The 17,566-nt window shown below is 48.6% G+C and overlaps 1 protein-coding gene across 1 annotated transcript in view; it reads right to left on the bottom strand.

Moving 5' to 3' along the window:
• Window positions 1–654: 654 nt before the first annotated feature.
• Window positions 655–17,566, bottom strand: part of LOC132996901 (Krueppel-like factor 7) — a 34,367-nt gene continuing 17,455 nt past the window's right edge. Inside the window, exons 2-4 of the mRNA XM_061067264.1 lie at window positions 13,941–14,571; window positions 5,145–5,268; window positions 655–706 (exon numbers count right to left, since the gene is read on the bottom strand). Coding sequence (XP_060923247.1) covers window positions 655–706; window positions 5,145–5,268; window positions 13,941–14,571 — 807 coding nt within the window. The remainder of the gene's footprint in view (window positions 707–5,144; window positions 5,269–13,940; window positions 14,572–17,566) is intronic.

Genomic DNA, 17,566 nt, shown 5'->3' with positions numbered 1-17,566 from the left:
GGGAGGGGGGGGAGTTTTTACAAAAAAGTTTGCAAAGAGTCAATTGTGCAACAGTTTTCTGACAAGAGGACAAAACGCTCTCAGGTTCAGCTGACATTCTCAGAGAGGAAGGGTCTTTCCCAGAGAAGATGGGTTAGCCTCCATCAGCACGTCGGTGCAGGACGCACTTCTTCCAGTCGGCGTTCAAACATCTGCTCCAACGCTATCGAAGCAGGAGGATTTATAAATGGACTCAGAGGTCAGAGGAAAAAACGTCAATTTATTATCTGTCCTATAATGATAATGATAAACCTCTTCGGTGAATCGTAAAGGCCGTGGCAACTCTGGAACAAGTGGAACTGTTCTCCTCGGCCAGTTTCCAAGACAAGAAATTGTGAATATACAAACACAAGGCCGTGGTCCACCATTCACCACAGGGGGTCATCTCCTCCGTGGTGATGTTTGGTAGTGGATTCATGGACCAGCTGGTTGAGCACAGACCCGATGAGGATCTGTCTGTAGTCAGCCGCTCTGTGTGGTGCCTCTCTCCCCAAATCCATCTTTAGAGTCCGTCTCTATCTTTCTCCTTCACGTCCATCGTGTTATTTTTCTGTATTTTCTTTCCTCCGCTCCGCCTCCATCCTCGTCCTCTCCCGCTGACCTCCCTCCGACTCCTCAGATGTGCCTCTTCATGTGCAGCGCCAAGTGATCCGACCGCGAGAAACACCTGCGACCACAGAGAGAGAGGAACAGAGAACAGCTTGTTAGCTTGTTACCAGCGCCGGGGCGAGCAGTTTGTTTTGTTGATTGAGCTAAATGTTGCTGTTAGCTAGTGAGTGCTGAGCCACTAATGCACACGCAATTAGTATATGTGTAACTAATTCATAATCAGCATTTTCAGCAGCACTCCTAATGACTTCAGCTGCGCCATGAATAACTAGAGAGCCTGCAGATGGATGAGTGGAAACACTGCAGAGAGAGGGAGGAGGAGAGAAATGCAGAAAGCAAAACATGTTCTGTAAAACCAGAGTTAAATCAGATGAATCCTCTCGTCGTGGAAACGCTGGGGCGTAGCTGCACGCTGGAAAATGAAATTGCTCTGGCAGCACACTGGCCTATTTGTCTTTTTTAAAACCTTTTGATTATTTCCACCTGATTGACACAAATTGACGTAATGCATGTTTTCAGCCGGTGTTTTGTCTCCTGCACACAGAAGCATCACAGTGTTTCTGTTGCTGATATTACAGCTCCGCTCCCGAGAGACACGCTTTGCATCGGTCGCTTTCTTTTGGGTAATTGGAAGATGCAGATTCTAGTGATTAGTGTGTGGAGAAACATTTGAGACGGAGGCTTGTTTGAGAGTTTACTCGGTTTATAGCATGTTTAGGAGGAAAACGCCTCCCAGACTGGAGGAGGTTATTTTTAATTCTGTGGCAGAAGGACGGGAAATGTTTGAGTAGAAGTGAAAAGAGAGAGAACATGCTGTGTCTATAAAGTCGGGCTGTTAACGCCGTGATGAAAAATCACGACAGCAGGTTTCAACAAGTTCAATTTGAGACTTTTTTAAAGAACATGACGAATTAAATTGAAGATCTATGTGAAATCTGACAGAATGATTGAATATCAGAGTCATAACAGAAGATAAGGTGAAGCAGAGGAGGAGAGAATAAACCTGGAAACGTGAGACAGAGGGAATCTTTAAATCAATCAGTTCAGTGATGTCAAAAAACAGATAATTAGTCTTTGAAAACTTATAAACGCTTTAAAATGTGTGATTTACTGCAGAAATAGAATCTAAAAACCTCAGTTCAGGTCTTAATAAAGAATTGTTTTGAATTTTATCTTGAAGAGTTTTTAAAGAGGCTCGGAGAACAGGTTTAAAATTAAATGAATTCCTGTTATTTTGTCTCTGAAGGAGCAAACTCCAAATAATTCATGAAGTAACACAAAGTGTTGACGCACGGCAGTTGTGCGACTGTTGATTTCCTGACTCGGGTTTGTGTGATTGTGTCTTTTCCTCCGAGACGTGGACGAGTGTCTCAGGTGTCAGCGTGAATCAGTGTCTGGGGGTGGGGGGGGTGGGGGTTGGGGGGGGGGGTTCCACTGTGATGAGCCACCACTCGTCTGTCTTACTGTCACACCTGCATCTGTGTGTGTGTGTCTGTGTGTGTGTGTGTGTGTGTGTGTGCACGCAAACATACACATGTGGGATCAATGGATGGCCCCGGAGACGCTGATAGGTGTGTGTGTGTGTGTGTGTGTGTGTGTGTGTGTGTGTGTGTGTGTGTGTGTGTGTGTGTGTGTGTGTGTGTGTGCGCTGGGCGAGACAGATGGTAAAGTATGAGTCACGACTTGCGGGCACGACACCAGCTGGCACACCGTAGGTCTGTCCCCCCCCCCCCCCCTAACCCCCCCACCTCCTCCTCACACCCCCCATCCTCAATCTTCCCCCCTGTCTCCCCTCTTCCTTCATCTCAGCAGGGTGTGTGTGTCTGTGTGTGTCTGTGTGTGTGTGTGTGTGTGTGTGTGTGTGTGTGGCTGGAGGGTCTTCTGACACATGACAGAGGTAGGCCCAAATTAGGGATGTGCCTGCAGGGGGGGGAGGGAGGGTGGAGGGGGGGGGGTACTGTATTTACAGTCTGTCCAGCTGAGACCTGATTAAGTTGACATCGCCTGGCCCTCTGTTCCCTCACACACACACACACTCACACACACACTCACACACACACACACACACATCTCTGGTCACGCACTGATGACCACGACACACACTTTCACACACATTAGGGGGGTGGGGGGGTGGGGTGGTGTGGGGGGGGTTCTTTTTGTCCCGTCATAATGAACCTATACATGATTCAAGAGGTCACATGTTCTCTATTGTGACCTGCTATTGTCTCTTAACTGTGACAGATGCTGCAGGTTTACAACACACACACAGAGACACACACACACACACACAGAGACACACACACACACACACACACTGTATCACAACTTTATTCTTGTTAAATTGTGATTTTTTCCTCATAATGTTACGACTCCTTTTCCCTAATATATAATAATAAATCTAAATAAATCTAAATTAAATTACTCTTGATGTTGACAAAATTGTATGTAAATGTGAAAAATAATAAAATGTAAATGTTATAAGTTAAATACACTTTTTTAAAATGTAATTAATACACTCACATTATTTTCATGTAGATAGATAGATGATCACTGGAGTCTTTTCCACTCAGTGGCTTATGATACCGTGAGTGTTTATATTTAGTGCAGCAGGAATAGAAATATAAGACACATAGTAATATTTCATAAAGCCATAGATCTGCAGTGTAATACCATCAAAATGACCTTTTGAACCACGTTCTCACCGCAGGTCTTTTTGCCTTAAACACTGCGGCGGCTCCTGCAGACGATATTGCTCCGAGACCCCCGAGGTGTCAGCGGCTCGCAGACAGAGGGATGTAATTAAAATAGAAGAAAAGATTCTTGTGAGTCGAGCCGATTCTTTTTATAGTGAGCGAGAGCCTCTGGACGCCTGATGATTCCGTCTGCGGCGCCGCGGCAAATTGACATTTTGCTGTGGTTCATAATGAAACCGAAGCCAGGGAGAGTAATTAAGAAGCAGCAGCAGAGACAAGAACCTCCGCTGCTCTGACTGACACCAGGAAGTGATGCGTACAGCGCCAGACAGGAAGTGACCACCACCGCTGAGTCGAGTCATGTGACTGATAGGAACCACGTGGAATAAAGATGTGGCTTGACTCAAAGGAACAAAAATTTAATATACATGAAATTTAATCAGAGGTTCACCAAAAAAAAACATTGGCTCCAACACACGACAGCCCAAGTCTGACATGATCAACAAAAGGAAGTCACGGGTGATCATCAATTGATTTAAACAACGGATTTAGCATCAGCACACTAGGTACATTAGTATATTAGCGGAGAGCATGTATGAGGCAGAACTTAGTTTTTGTTTACTGCAAATTGTCACCAGATTTGAAAGCAAAGCTGACTTCTTCTGCGGCTTCTTCATGTATGGCTTGTCTTTGTTTTCCTGAGGTGTTTAGTTTACATCTTGAGATCTTCCAGTTTACAGGAGAATCCGTCAGACCGAGGCTTTGTTTACACAAACACACGCCTGTATTATCTCAAGGTGAAATTAACCTCTAAAAGTCCAAACAGTTCAGATAAATAATAAATCCAATGAAAACCCTGGTACAAGTACATCAAAATAAAAATGTGGAATATGGCCAAAATGGCCACTAAATATAAAATAGCAGGCTTCCTGTGGCGTTTTTCCAATTGCAACTGAAGACTTTTTTGTTTGTCTGGTCATGATACACCTGTGTATTGATTTTTGTGAAGACCGGTCAATGTTAACACGTTCCAGGGGTCTCGGGGGGGCACCGTTGAGCCATTTTGCGACGCCCATTGAAAATTCCTCCAGAATACGTAAATTTCCACCACTTTCTAACTTTCTGCAAATTTTGGTAAGAATTTGAGCATGGTTAAGCCCTCAAAAAGCCAATTAATTTGCCTGAATAATAATAATAATAATAATAATAATAATAATAATCCTTACAATTTCAATAGGGCCTCACCTGACCTTTGATCTGTGCTCGGGCCCTAAAAATCCCAGTCTAGGAATGTTAAAAAACACAAAGTGTCTTCATAAATCATATCGTTTTACTACAAACTAGCTCAAAAGAACTATTTCAAATTAATATTCCGGACCAGTGACGTGTCCTCGTGTGAACGCAGCCTCCAAACCGAGGCCGTGCTTCACCGTGTGAGATTCATCCACCATTAATATTCTGCACGCCGCCCTGGTGCGTGTATAGAGCGGATCCGCCAATTCCCATTGAAAGACCGAGCAGGTTGGGTCCTGTGTGTGTGTGTGTGTGTCTGTGTGTGTGTGTGTGTGTGTGTGTGTGTGTTGCAGAGGAGCCCACATTAGTAATCCTACCAGCACACTTCCAAACTGGGTCAGTATCAAACACGTCGGGGTGTGTTACCAGCATCTGCTCGCGTTTCTCATAGCACCAAACCAAAGTTTGTACTCAACACAACGGTGGTTGTGCGAGTGGAAGTTCTTCAAACAACCCTCAGAACAACACACAAGCGAGTGGAGAGGGGGGGGGTGTTGTGTTGGGACAGACCTGTCACAGTGGTTGCACTTGAACGGCTTGGCGCCCGTGTGTTTGCGGTAGTGCCGCGTCAGCTCGTCGCTCCGGGCGAATCGCCACTCGCAGCCCTCCCACGAGCACTTGTACGGTTTCTCACCTGGGGACAGAGAACCAGACAGAGAAGAAGAGAAGATCACACGTCGTCCAATCACACATCGTTGTTCATGAGAAATCAGAAATACAAATATTTGCCGGGCTTAAAAGTTGATGTGCGCTGCAAATTTAAAAACCGTGTCCTGCATATTGATTTTATTTGTAGACTTTCTTTTTTCCCAGATAGAGATCTCTCTCTCTCTCTCTCTCTCTCTCTCTCTCTCTCTCTCTCTCTCTCTCTCTCTCTCTCTCTCTCTCTCTCTCTCTCTCTCTCTCTCTCTCTCTCTCTCTCTCTCTCTCTCTCTCACACACTTTTTTTTTAGAGGTTGGAAAGAGACCAAGTCGATGTTTAACACCGGGAGAGAGAAGCTCCCACTGGTCTCCAATCCTGCTGAACATGCAGAAGCAGGGTGGAGGAGAGAGAGAAGTGGAGCGAGAGAGTGTGTGTGTGTGTGTGTCTGTGTGTGTGGTTGTGTGTGTGTGTGTGTGTGTGTGTCTGTGTGTGTGTGTCTGTGTGTGTGTGTCGGGGGAGGAAAGGTGGATGAATGAGAGAGTGAGAACAGGAGGTGAGACGAGACCAGGAGAGGGAAAAGTGGAGTAGGAGAGAAGTGCGGCAGAAGTGGATTAAGGCAGAGGAGACTGCAGATATGCCGGCGGGGGGGTTTGGAGGGGGGGGGGTTTGGGGGTGGGGTGGGGTGGGGGGGTGGTGGTGATAATTAGGCCAGTCACACGGCGTAATCGCAAAGACGCCACGATCTGCCAGCTGCGTCCAGCTCCGAGGATGTGTCACCTGCATCACTCACGTCCCATCTGGACCGCTGGCTCATGGCTGAGCACACACACACACACACACACACAGACACACACTACACACACACACACACACACACACACACACAGACACACACAGACACACACCACTGACACACTGACCGGCTCCGCTCCGGTGGCTGCGGCACACAAAGTGTCTTAATGTGATTATCAGAAGGAATCAATACGTCCGCTGCTTTGTGTTGAATCTACACATTCTGTTTCTATGGTAGAAGCTGAAACAGATCAATAACATTTACAGTATGTGTGTGTTCCAATTAAAATCACGTTCCTGGGTTTTTTTCACTGTGTTGAATGTCACCGACATGGACTGGTGACACGTGACCTGCTCCGGCAGCCACGTGGCACAGACCTCCATTAGCAGGTGGGGGGGGTGGGGGGGGGTTCCATGGTGAGAAGGGGAGGTGCGTTAGGTCGCGGCTGTGACGAGGTGATAAATGAACGAGTGAAAAAAGAACGATGTGGAGAAAACACCTGTGAAAACAAGCTGATATCAACAGTTCTATGTAGATTAATATGAGATGCATCCTTTAAGGTGGAGATCCAGACTTTAGCCTGGTCCCTTTCTCCACGCATCCCATGTAGATTCAGAATCAGGTGCATCCTATAGAGTGGAGATCCAGATATTAGCCGGATCCCTTTCTCCACGCATCCCATGTAGATTCAGAATCAGGTGCATCCTATAGAGTGGAGATCCAGATATTAGCCTGGTCCCTTTCTCCATGCATCCCATGTAGATTCAGAATCAGGTGCATCATGTGGAGTGGAGATCCAGACATTAGTCTGGTCCCTTTCTCCATGCATCCCATGTAGATTCAGAATCAGGTGCATCATGTGGAGTGGAGATCCAGACATTAGTCTGGTCCCTTTCTCCATGCATCCCATGTAGATTCAGAATCAGGTGCATCCTATAGAGTGGAGATCCAGACATTAGCCTGGTCCCTTTCTCTATGCATCCAATGTAGATTCAGTATCAGGTGCATCCTATAGAGTGGAGATCCAGATATTAGCCTGGTCCCTTTCTCCACATATCCAATGTAGATTCAGTATCAGGTGCATCCTATAGAGTGGAGATCCAGATATTAGCCTGGTCCCTTTCTCCATGCATCCCATGTAGATTCAGAATCAGGTGCATCCTATAGAGTGGAGATCCAGATATTAGCCTGGTCCCTTTCTCCATGCATCCCATGTAGATTCAGAATCAGGTGCATCCTATAGAGTGGAGATCCAGATATTAGCCTGGTCCCTTTCTCCACGCATCCCTTCAAACATGCTTCACTTCCCAGAGCAGCAGGCCGGGGCCGTCCGGCTCTGGCCAATGAGAGTCTCCCGGGAGGCAGGGATGCCTGATTGTGTTGCCAGGCAACGGGAGCAAGGAGGCGGGGGGTGTATATATATATATATATGTGTGTGTGTGTGTGTGTGTGAGGGAAGAGGAGGGGGAGGAGGGTGTGTGTGTGTGTGCTGAAACATGAGGAGGCAGTAGTCAGTGCAGCTGGCTGGATCTGGCAACGGCACGCTGCCACGCCACCGGCCAATTACCGAGCACGCCGGTGTAGAGCACGGAGGCAGTTGCCTAGCGACGGTAACCGTAGAGCTGTACGGGGGCAGGAGGGGGGCTGGTGATGGCGGCGGCGGTGGTAGTAGTGGTGGTGGAGGGGTGGGAGGAGGGGCACTCAGAGACCAGAGCCTGCAGCAGTACATAACCACTCAGCTACCGACTCCTCCAACGATACGCTGCCCTCCATTGCTTAGCAACAACCCCCCCACCACACACACACACACACACTCTCCCTCTCGTAGGTACACACTCGCTCTCTGGAAAACAGACACACACTCTGGACTGAAACTTTTATTTCACAATGCTACACACAATATGACTGATTGGCAGTTTAAATAACAATCAGCTTCCTAATCCACGTGGATTATCCCCAACTCGCCAACGTAATCAGATTACTTCTGGATTTCTGTGCCTGTAGAACATCTAACAGAGACCAGGGAGCTAAGTGGATTATTTCCCCTCTGATCCAAAGAATCTGCTTTTATTATTTACTCTGCGTTTATTCAATCAGACGCACGTCAGAGCCGAGCGTCTCAGAGATCATCTGCAATCAAAACCTGACTGTAATCAAATAAACATACTTCTCATCTGTAATCTGATAACTGGGTGTTTCCTGAGTCCCTGTAATCCCATTAGGTGTAATCTGTTACTTCCAAATGCCCTCTCTCTCTCACACACACACACAAGGACACACACACACACACACACACACACACACACACACACAAGGACTCACACATGCACGCCCTGGCCGCAGCCTCTCAGGTGCCAGTGTTGAAGTTAATTGCATTCCCTCCATTAGCCGGAGCCGAGGAGGGCGAGACCCGGGTCTCTGGGGTCGTTAGAGAGGATCTCCGACTGCGTGTTATAGGGTCGGGCGACCGGAGAGAGAGAGAGGGCGAGAGGAAGAGGAAGAGAGGAAGAGGGCGAGAGGAAGAGGACGAGAGGAGGAGGGCAAGAGGAAAAGGGCGAGAGGAGGAGGGAGAGAGGAAGAGGGTGAGAGGAAGAGGACGAGAGGAAGAGAGGAAAAGGAAGGAGAAGGGATAGAGTAGCAGGTTATGAGAGGAAGAGGACGAGGGGAAGAGGATGAGAGGAAGAGGGCGAGAGGAGGAGGAAGGAGAAGGGATGGAGTAGCAGGTTACGAGACGAAGAGGACGAGATGAAGAGGACGAGAGGGTGAGAGGGTGAGAGGAAGAGGGCGACAGGTAGAGGGCGACAGGAAGAGGGCGAGAGGAAGAGGGCGAGAGGGAGAGGTTATGAGAGGATGAGGGCGAGAGGAAGAGGGCGAGAGGAGGAGGGCGAGAGGAAGAGGGCCAGAAGAAGAGGTTATGAGAGGAATAGGGCGAGAGGAAGAGGAAGAGGGCGCGAGGAAGAGGGCGAGAGGAAGAGGGACGAGAGGAAGAGGACGAGAGGAAGAGGGCGAGAGGAAGAGGACGAGAGGAAGAGGGCCAGAAGAAGAGGTTATGAGAGGAATAGGGCGAGAGGAAGAGGAAGAGGGCGCGAGGAAGAGGGCGAGAGGAAGAGGGACGAGAGGAAGAGGACGAGAGGAAGAGGGCGAGAGGAAGAGGACGAGAGGAAGAGGTTATTAGAGGAAGAGGGCGAGAGGAAGAGGACGAGAGGAAGAGGGCGAGAGGAAGAGGATATGAGAGGAAGAGGGCGTGAGGAGCAGGTTACGAGAGGAAGAGGAAGGAGAAGGGATGGAGGAGTAAAGGATGTGGAGAGGAGGAGCACGTAGAGCTGGAAGCTGAACGTCTTTATTAACAAGAGCCATCATCATTACTTCAATTATGTATTGTGTCATTTACATAATAGATTATTTAATTGTAAGTATTGTAACTTTGGTATTTAACCACGTCTCAGAGCTTCAGATGATTTTCTAAATTCTAACGACAGTTGTAATCAAGAGACTTTTAATGTGGAGTGAAGATTTAATATGAAACTCCGTGACATCCAAGTTGAAAACAACCTGTGTGTTATATGAAATATCTTTGTTTAACATCGGTTTGAACAATTTCATCTGAATGTTTACCTGAATATATGAACCTTTAGAACAGTTTCAAAATAAGAGCACGAGAGAGAAATAGACATATTACGAAAGGACGAGAGAGCGAGGGAGAGATGAGCAACAGAGAGGAAGAGAGAGAGAGAGAGAGAGAATAACCCAGCAGTCGTCGTGTTCTACCCGTTCTCTCACCCTGCCCCAAAATCTAATTGTACCATTCCTTATCTTCCATAAGCCTTTTCACAGAAAGCTCTACAGGGCAACTCGTCTAATTCCAGATTAAAATCGTCGCCTTTTCTCCGTCGGTAATTTATGGAAATAACAACTAAGAAAAAGAGGATTTGAGTAATGACATCTTTAAACTTGTCAGGATAATGGCTCAGTGAATGGGGGGGGGGGGGAGAGCCTGTGGCACTGCTGTCTTTTTCTGAAGAGGGTCGCTCTACTGTACCAACCCCCTCCCTCTCTCTTTCCCCATCCTTCACCTCCTCTTTGTTTCACTCCTCTCTTCTTCCTCAGCTGCTGTGTTTTATTTTTGTCATCTTGCTTCAACATTTCCTCCTTTTATGATTCTCCCGTCGCCGTTTGAATAACAACACGGATGCACTTTGCGTAGAAGCTTTTATCCAAAGCACCTGAAGTAACAATGATAGGCTAGAGGAGGAGGAGGAGGAGGAGGAGGAGGAGGAGGGGGAGGAGGAGGAGGAGGGGGAGGAGGAGGAGGAGGAGGAGGAGGAGGAGGAGGAGGAGGAGGATGAAGAGGAGGAGGATGAGGATGAGGAAGTAGTATAACACATTATACGTATTTTAAATAGTGTCATTTTGTTTGTACAATTTTTTACGAGGATGAAATAGATCCTGACGTGTGGATTTTAGGGAATAAAATATATTGACCGATAAACATAAAAAGCAAATCGTCAAGAATTTATAAGATATGATAAACAACTGTTAATAAAAAGCAATACAACCTAATATATAGTATATATAAACTCTTTAGGATATTTCTGTGCTTTCCTAACCCTAACCCAATTTTTAACGAGGATGAAATAGAGCCTGACGTGTGGATTTTAGGGAATAAATTATATTGACCAATATCTATTAAAAGAAAATTGTATTTAATTGAGGTTTGATATTTCCAGTTTAACTTTCATATAAACAACTGGAAATAAAAAGCGAATACAACATAATATATAGTATATATAAACTTTTCACGATATTTATGTGTTTTCGTACAAATCTGATACTTGAGATGACGTGTCTGAGTTCTGTTGTACAATTTTTTACGAGGTTGAAATAGAGCCGGACGTGTGGATTTTAGGGAATACAAATATATCGACCGATATCTATTAAAAGAAAATTGTATTTAATTGAGGTTTGATATTTCCAGTTTAACTTTCATATAAACAACTGGGGAAAAAAAGCAAATACAACCAAATATATAGAACTGGAATAAAGAAAACAAGCTTTTCAGGATATTTCTGTGCTTTCGTGCAAATCCGATCCTTGAGATGCTGCATCTGACTTGTGTTTGTCTCTTCCTGTGAAAGCCCTTGTTGGATAATGAGTGGGCTGCTCGAGTGCCACTGGTTTCCCAGAGCTTGCCCAGTTGGCACACAGTGGAACCACAGCGGCTGCAGACGCGGCACACCGGGCAGAATCGATGGTTTGGTGCCATCGCTTCCACTCAGACTGACGCCAAACACCTGTGGCGAGGGTGTGATCACACATGTGGCGTGTTTTCATCCTCCTTGACATGCAGAGGTTGACAAGTTTCTTCTTCACACGCCCCCGAAATATATACAAGACAGCCCGAGCGACCGGTAAACACGTCACATGTCGGACAGCTTCGGTGATCGGTCAACCAAAGAGTGCCGGGGTTTAGACAAATCTAATTTCAGTCCCTGTAACTTCATTGAGGATGATGGACGCTCGTGGCTGCATCACCTCCATTCACCTCAGTGGAAAAACCAAATCCAAATGACACACTGTGCATACAATGGGGGACCCTCTCTCCGCTTGGGACCCCTGGTGGTGAGCTGGGGCCGTTGCACTTGTCTCATCACACGTGTTTGGCGTGCACTCGACCTGTAGGCAAATTCTAACCGCCATCTTGGATTATAACTCAGTGCTCTGAAACATATTCCTCTTGTCTTAGAACGATCTTATTACGGCCTCTGCAGGATCCGTCTCCAGCCTCCGATGGAGAAGCACTGACCTGGACTAATAGAGAAGAGTAGAGGACGAGAGCGCCTGAAATAAAGCGTGGAAATGGCGGCTGGCCTATCCAGGTCAATCCATCCATCACCGAGCAGTTACTCAGACGGAGGACAGCTCGGCGACAGGGGTCTGAGTGGTTTGGGATTGAGATGGAAGAGCACGGGAGTTATCGCTCCTGAACCCTCCCCCTCTCTTCCTTCTGGAGAAGAACCTTGACAAGGAGGAGCCGTCCGGGATCGGCACGGAGAAGAAAACCACCGGCAAAAGAAAACCGGTGTAAAGGAAAAACATAAAAGGATAAAAGCCAAAGTGCATCAAGTCCAAATCCATCACGAGGGTTTCACGTCTGTTCCTTCAGCTTCTGAGCGTGGTTACACTTTAAACTGTCACCAGCGATCAGTGTCAAGTCATAACAAGTATCAACCATCGCCGTGTTTGGCATTTTGTCCTGCACCATCTTGGTTTTTAAACCATAATTAACCATATTTATTGAAGAGAATATCACATTCCAACCATAACTACTTCAGTTTCTACACCCAGTCTCTGCCTCTGGTTCGGAGAGCCGCTCTCAGGACCACTCACAGACACGTGCACCGATTAATATGCTCATATTCATCCATAACCTGACCTCGTGTCTCTCACGTCCATAAACAAGTCCACACATTTACACAAATAACTGCACATTAATGTGAGCTGCGATTCCAACCCCGGTCCCGGAGCTAAATTAATGCACATACTGATGAGGAGCCGGTGCTTTTCATTCCCTTGTGCTGATCCTGCAAACTGAGGCATTAGAGATAAAGGACGAAAGAGCTGAACAACTCTTTTTTGTTTGTTTTAAAGCTGGAGCTGCTTTTAAAAACCAGTGTGTGTGTGTGTGTGTGTGTGTGTGGAGGTCTCACCTGTGTGTGTGTGTGTGTGGAGGTCTCACCTGTGTGTGTGTGTGTGGAGGTCTCACCTGTGTGTGTGTGTGTGTGTGTGTGTGTGTGTGTGTGTGTGTGTGTGTGTGTGTGTGTGTGTGTGTGTGTGTGTGGAGGTCTCATCTGTGTGTGTGTGTGTGTGTGGAGCTCTCACCTGTGTGTGTGTGTGTGTGGAGGTCTCACCTGTGTGTGTGTGTGTGTGTGTGTGGAGGTCTCACCTGTGTGTGCGTGTGTGTGGAGGTCTCACCTGTGTGTGTGTGTGTGTGTGGAGGTCTCACCTGTGTGTGCGTGTGTGTGGAGGTCTCACCTGTGTGTGTGTGTGTGTGTGTGTGGAGGTCTCACCTGTGTGTGCGTGTGTGTGGAGGTCTCACCTGTGTGTGTGTGTGTGTGTGTGTGGAGGTCTCACCTGTGTGTGTGTGTGTGGAGGTCTCACCTGTGTGTGTGTGTGTGTGTGTGTGTGTGTGTGTGTGTGTGTGTGTGTGTGTGGAGGTCTCACCTGTGTGTGTGTGTGTGTGGAGGTCTCACCTGTGTGTGTGTGTGTGGAGGTCTCACCTGTGTGTGTGTGTGTGTGTGTGGAGGTCTCACCTGTGTGTGTGTGTGTGGAGGTCTCACCTGTGTGTGTGTGTGTGTATGGAGGTCTCACCTGTGTGTGTGTGTGTGTGTGGAGGTCTCACCTGTGTGTGTGTGTGTGTGTGTGTGGAGGTCTCACCTGTGTGTGTGTGTGTGTGGAGGTCTCACCTGTGTGTGTGTGTGTGTGTGTGTGTGTGGAGGTCTCACCTGTGTGTGTGTGTGTGTGTGTGTGTGTGGAGGTCTCACCTGTGTGTGTGTGTGTGTGTGTGTGTGTGTGTGTGTGTGTGTGTGTGTGTGTGTGGAGGTCTCACCTGTGTGTGTGTGTGTGTGGAGGTCTCACCTGTGTGTGTGTGTGTGTGTGTGTGTGCGTGTGGAGGTCTCACCTGTGTGTGTGTGTGTGTGTGTGTGTGCGTGTGGAGGTCTCACCTGTGTGTGCGTGTGTGTGGAGGTCTCACCTGTGTGTGTGTGTGTGTGTGGAGGTCTCACCTGTGTGTGTGTGTGTGTGGAGGTCTCACCTGTGTGTGTGTGTGTGTGGAGGTCTCACCTGTGTGTGTGTGTGTGTGTGGAGGTCTCACCTGTGTGTGTCCTCTGGTGAGCCTTCAGGTGGGAGCTCTTGGTGTACACCTTCCTGCAGCCGTTGAACTGACAGCGGTGAATCCTCTTCTTGTTCTCCGGGAGCTCGCCGACGCCGACCACGCAGGCGGCGCCCTCCTCTTCCTCCTTCACTCGGACCGGGAGGGCGTGCTCTGCCACCAGCCGGGCGGCGCTCAGCCCCACCTTCCTGGCCACCAGCTTCAGGGTGAGCGTGCCGTCGGCGGAGGCCGTGAGCGTCTGGTTGGGTTTGACCAGGTGGCGTCCCAGCTCCGGTGACGACGGCGGGGTCAGGGAGGTCACGGCGCTCAGCTGGGCCTGGTGGACGCCCTCCATCCCTTCTACGTTCTCCAGCCCCTGGCTCTTGGGTTTCAGGTCTCGTTTCATCGCCCCGGTGGAGGAGAGGAGGTTCCTCCGTGTCGGGCAGAGGATCACCGGGGGGCTCGGGGGGTCCGGGAGGCCGGGGGGGCCCGGGAGCAGAGCGTCCGTCAGCTCCTCCTCCTCGCCATCCTCCTTCAAGTAGGCCGGGGTCAGGAGACCGTCCAGGTCCTGGTCGAAGAGCTCGGACAGACGCTTGGGCTCCGTCTGCAGGTAGCGCTCCAGCTCCAAGCAGGTCTGAGAGAGAGAGAGAGAGAGAGAGAGAGAGAGAGAGAGAGAGAGAGGGAGAGAGAGAGGGAGAGAGAGAGAGACAGAGAGAGAGAGAGAGAAAACAATTTAGATTCAGCTCAGGTGAGTTCACTGCTCTGGAAAGACCCTTAAACTCCACTTGACCATTTCAACAGGCTTCAGATCCTCAGATCCTCCTTCACACGCTGAGGAGAGGAGATCTGCATGGAGCCATCCGCCCCCCCCCCAGCCCAGCAGCGAGCATCCTGCCAGCTGTCACACACACACACACACACACACACACACACACAGACACACACACACACACGCAGATCGCCTCCAAGATGGCTGATTACCCCCTGAGTGATTGCAGCCGCTGCAGCAGGTGAGAGGAGGAGTCCTGAGCATCAGCAGCTCCAGGTGATGAGCTCTGACACGCCACGTGTGCACCGGCTTCCTGCGCCCGGCCAAGAGAGGAGGATCTATTCAGCCGTAGTAACGGTCGGCTTCATCCTTATTACACCAAACACCGACTCCTGTGAACTCCTGAGAAGTCTATTACTCTGCAACGAGCCGGCGAGGGAAGGAGGAGGCGCTAAGAGGAGGCGCTCCGTGTCCGAGGAGGAAGCGATTACGTCTGAACGGACGGCGGCGGGGGCGGCGGGTTGATCCCGGGGATGGTTGTGTTTCCCGTGTCGCCACTAACCCGTAGTGACAGCTGAGATGGAGGCGAGCGGCTCCACCGGGCGCCGGCCGCTCGCCACTTCATTTGTGTGTGAATAGGCTCTGACAGACAGAGGAGCTGGTTCCATTATCAGGAATAAGGTCGAACACACTGAGCACATCAGAGACATTTACAATCTCACAGCCCCCCCCACCCCTTGTTTGCACCTTCTAAAAATAAAACCACACATTTCTTTTTCTTATGGGGGGGGTGTGTTGCTAAGGGAGCGTGATATCTCCTCTAAGTCGTCTGGTTGCAAAGGAACAAAAGGGGATTTGGAGTTTTTCTACTTTTTACACTATTTGCATACTGGCATCAAATTAAACTCGACGCCTTCATGTTCTCTTTTTTCTCTATAGAAAAATATAACTTCTTTCATTCTCTATCTGTGAAGTCTCTCTCTCTCTCTCTCTCTCTCTCTCTCTCTCTCTCTCTGTCTCTCTCTCTCTGTTTCCTTGATGACCAGCGCATCGTGAATTCAAAGAAACTCATTCTTCCTTTCAGAGCACAATTAAATATTGAAGGTGTTGAGTCGTGATGAAGGGAAGAAATAACACAAAGCTGCTCTTTACACACTCTCTCAACCCCTCTCTCTCTCTCTCTCATTTCCACCGTTACTGTTCTCCTCCTGCTTTCTATTCCCCCAAATCACCCTCTCTTCTCCTCTTCTCCCTCTCATCGTGGTCTCCTCCTCTCCCAAGGTGAGGACTAATTATCCACTAACAACCAGCCGGGTAAAAGAGACTTGATTCAGCAAAACGCTGAGACTGCAAAGCAAGGTGAGGGTGTGTGTGTGTGAGGGAGAGATAGTTCAAGGGAGCGGAAAAGAGGATAGAAAGAGATAAGTGAGGGAGGGGAGGGGAGGCGGAGTGGAAGAAGAAGGTGGAGGTGGAGGTGGAGGAGAGTGATGGAGGGACAAGGTGAAGGAGCCTGGAGAGAGAGAGAGAGAGAAGAGAGAGAGAAAAGAGGAAGGTCTCGACTTCATTCTCTCCACGGGGGGGGGTGAATCCGTTTTGGAAGTGTGACATTTGGCAGAACAGCCTCACGTGCACAGAGGAGGCTCGTGCACGCTCCTGTTAGGTCACGCCCCCGTGTGTGTGTGTGTGTGATCCCGTGTGTGTGTGTGTGTATGCACATACATGTAATACCGCACTAAAGAGTGTGTGTGCATGCGTGTGCATACAGAGCACGGGTTTGACGGATGATGAAACAGGCTGCAGGTGAGGGGGTGGGGGGGGCGGCAGGTACCACCAGCTTATCCTGCTCTCTCTCTCTCTCCACCCCCCCCCATCACTCCATCACGGCCCCTCCCCCTCTCCCTCCCTCCCCCAGGTGGTGACATTAACAGTGTTAGAGAGAAGGTCATGCAGTTGATCAGCGGTTTGTGTGTGTGTAGCCTAATGTGGGTGTGTGTACTTTATGTAGCTGCATGTAATTATGCTACTTTGTGTGTGTGCATTATTATGCAGCTCTTGTGTGTGTGTGTGTGTGTGTGTGTGTGTGTGTGTGTGTGTGTGTGTTAGTGTGAACACCCACGCACATGCATAAACTCGTCTATTTGCCGTCTCGTGGGTTTAAGTGATGCTGCAACTTTCCTGAGTTTGTGTAGAAACAAATCCAGAGCCAGAAGCTCTGCAGCACAACGGCTGAAGATAAAGAAACGCTAATGAATCGTTTCGGCGCCGGTTGAGCCAACAGGACTTGGCTCAACACGGAGCGGCGTCCAGCTCCTGAAACGCTTCAGGGATGATTCCTTCATGACCGAGGATAATCCCAGACAATCCAGAGCCGGTTCCAGCAGATCCACCTTCGTGCATCAGGAAACGGGTTTTGGCGAATGGCGTGGGACTCGAGCGTTTCTCCTGAGCGAGACACAACGAGTGGGGAGGATAAATACTTCATAGATCCTGAATGAGAGGATGTAGGAGTGGAGGTCTATAAACCAGGTATAGGGAGGTGATGACGACAGGAGGGAGATATGTCGTGTTAAGTTTTTATCTGACACGGCTCATTAACCATAGATTTATATACAAAGACTAGATGTCTCGTCTGCGTTGCCGGCCAACGGAGACGACCGTCCGCACATGGCGGCCATCTTGCTAGGGGGCATCTCTCTCATCCATAACATTGTGTTGGTAGTGGTAAATAACCATAACTTGCTCAATTTTCAACCCATTTTTAAACGATCTGGTTTGTTATAAACGTCAGAGATGTAGTTATGACACTGAATAAATTATTATTTTTTAATAAAAAAACATAATTTTTCATAAGTATGCAGTG

Source organism: Limanda limanda, chromosome 23 (genome assembly GCF_963576545.1).
Source record: "Limanda limanda chromosome 23, fLimLim1.1, whole genome shotgun sequence".
In the NCBI taxonomy this organism is placed as follows: Eukaryota; Metazoa; Chordata; class Actinopteri; order Pleuronectiformes; family Pleuronectidae; genus Limanda; species Limanda limanda.
The sequence above is the reverse complement of the archived record's forward strand: the minus strand, read 5'-3'. Positions and strand labels throughout refer to the sequence as shown.